This window comes from Panicum virgatum, chromosome 4N (assembly GCF_016808335.1).
Source record: "Panicum virgatum strain AP13 chromosome 4N, P.virgatum_v5, whole genome shotgun sequence".
Taxonomy (NCBI): domain Eukaryota; kingdom Viridiplantae; phylum Streptophyta; class Magnoliopsida; order Poales; family Poaceae; genus Panicum; species Panicum virgatum.
Genome location: NC_053148.1, coordinates 30,701,588 through 30,703,570, shown reverse-complemented (window position 1 = coordinate 30,703,570; position 1,983 = coordinate 30,701,588). Strand labels below are relative to the sequence as shown.

Here is a 1,983-nt window from a genome sequence, read left to right as displayed (position 1 = left end):
GTACCAGAACCACCTTTGCACTATAAAATAAAATGCAAAATAGTCCAATAAATTTTTAAGCTTTCGAATATGTATGGGAAAAATTCGATGTGTTGCAACATGATCTGTTGTTTGCACGTTATAAATTCGAGGCTGCAGCATTTCACTGTACTTTGAGGCACATCGTCAATTCCAGTACTGTGCGTGTGGAGCTACTACATGACTAAGCTCGACAGGCATGGCAGACCATGTTAAGATCATTTCAAGAGTTGTTCAGGTAGCTACTGGGTTAATCCCATCAAAATCTTGCTTAGAAATTGGCTAACAGGCATAAGTATGAAAGAAAGAAGATTGATTTTTGTTGGAGCTGCAGCTCTTATGTGGGCAATATGGTGTACACGTAACGATTTAATTTGTGAGAAAAAATATTTACCTCATTTATGCATGTAGTTTTTAGGGGAGCGTACTGGCTGCGTTTTTGGTCCCTACTATAGCGTGAGAATACAAAGAAGACTGTATGTTTGGCAAGCAAGGTATTGGAGGTCGTCGTCTTGGATATCTTTGCCAAGAATGGATGGAAAAGCAATAATAGACTTTGCTTTTAATTCATTTAAGTTGTTTGTATACTGAATTTTGTAAAAATATGATTGTGTGCGGCTGCAGAGTCCGGAGACGTATCCATTTTTTTTAAAAAAAAAAGGCGTGGCAGACCATGACCATCTCTCGTCGCATCTAACTCCTCGACCATTAATAATGTGCTAGACAGACTGCGAATTTGCAAAGGCAAACTACAAGCATTGGTGCTCGGTAAAACAAATTCAGTAAGGGAAGGCGCAGCCAGCAATGTCGCCCCGCGCGCCCGCGGCCGCGCTGGTGGTGTAGAACAGGTCCGCGAAGTCGCAGAGCTCGTGCATCTCCTCCAGGGTTGCCGCCGCCGCCGCGAGCGGCACCTGCTTCGCCGCCGGAGCGACCAGGTAGGCGCCAGCCTGGTGCTGCTCCGGCCACCCGGCGGCCTGATGCTGCTGGTGCTGCTGCACCGCGCCACCGAAGGCCGGCCGGCAAGGACGCGGCCTCTGCGGCTGCGGCGCCAGTGGCGCCTGGGCCGGCCTCGATGAGGCGGCGGGGGACTTGCCGTTGCCGGTGAGGCGCTGCACGACGGCCTTGAAGCTGGCGGCGTCGGAGCTGATGAAGTGCGTCTCGATGAACTTGACCTTCACGCCGGCGTCCTGGTGCCGCCTGGAGCCCTGGACCTCCATGGCCATGCGCCCCGCTGCTGACCTGCAAAGCTTTTCTCGCTAGCTTGACCTGCCGCTTCTCCTCGTGGACTCGAAAAGCTTGGCTACGTCGAGCGCAAATCCTAGCTCTGGATCGCACGAGGGTCGACTTTTCTTGCGTTGATGTGTTGTTGAATTGGCGGCCGAAGCCGCCCGGCTTTTATAGCTTCGGCCGCCGGCGACACGAGCTGCCCGCCGTTCAGTAGGGAGGAAACACTTCACTTGTCTGCACAGGACAAAGCGTAATCGTACACACATCGCGTGGCGTCTTCTCCATTGACAAGTGGGTCCAGGAGTCCGCTGGCCCAGGAAGTCAGTGAGAAAAACTGGATGCGAATCAGTAGGTGAGCTCCGTGCGGGGCGGTTGGGGAGCTGGTCAAAGGCGCCGGTCGTGACGGAGCAGCGGTCAGCCGGAGGGGGCGGACTGGCCAGCCACCACCCGCCGGCCGGTCAAGCGCTCGTGCGGAATAGCGGCATCTTCTGCGCGCGCTAGATCCTCGCTTCTCTGCCTCATGTATTAGTCTACTACTAGTGTCACATCGGGGCAGTTCCTTTTCCTCGGCCGCAGTGGCCAATTAATAAGGAATTAATAAGGATGGAAACGGATCGGATTCGCATGAAATCGAATTCGGATAGCACATTTTATCGTATAGTAAATCAAATACGGATACGGATTCGGATATTCTCGGATACGAATACAAAACGGATGCTTCGGATTCGGATATTGACT

At 52.3% G+C, this 1,983-nt stretch overlaps 1 protein-coding gene across 1 annotated transcript; it reads right to left on the bottom strand.

Annotated features, from left to right (window-relative positions):
* Nucleotides 1-634: 634 nt before the first annotated feature.
* LOC120670401 lies at nt 635-1,370 on the bottom strand. The gene has a single exon (XM_039950486.1). The coding sequence runs from the start codon at nt 1,239-1,241 to the stop codon at nt 798-800; it is 444 nt and encodes a 147-aa protein (XP_039806420.1). The 5' UTR covers nt 1,242-1,370; the 3' UTR covers nt 635-797.
* Between the last annotated feature and the right edge of the window lie 613 nt (nt 1,371-1,983).

What these genes read in the sequence shown, in the direction of transcription:
- LOC120670401 (XM_039950486.1), bottom strand. Translation starts at nt 1,241, where the DNA reads ATGGCCATGGAGGTCCAGGGCTCCAGGCGGCACCAGGACGCCGGCGTG.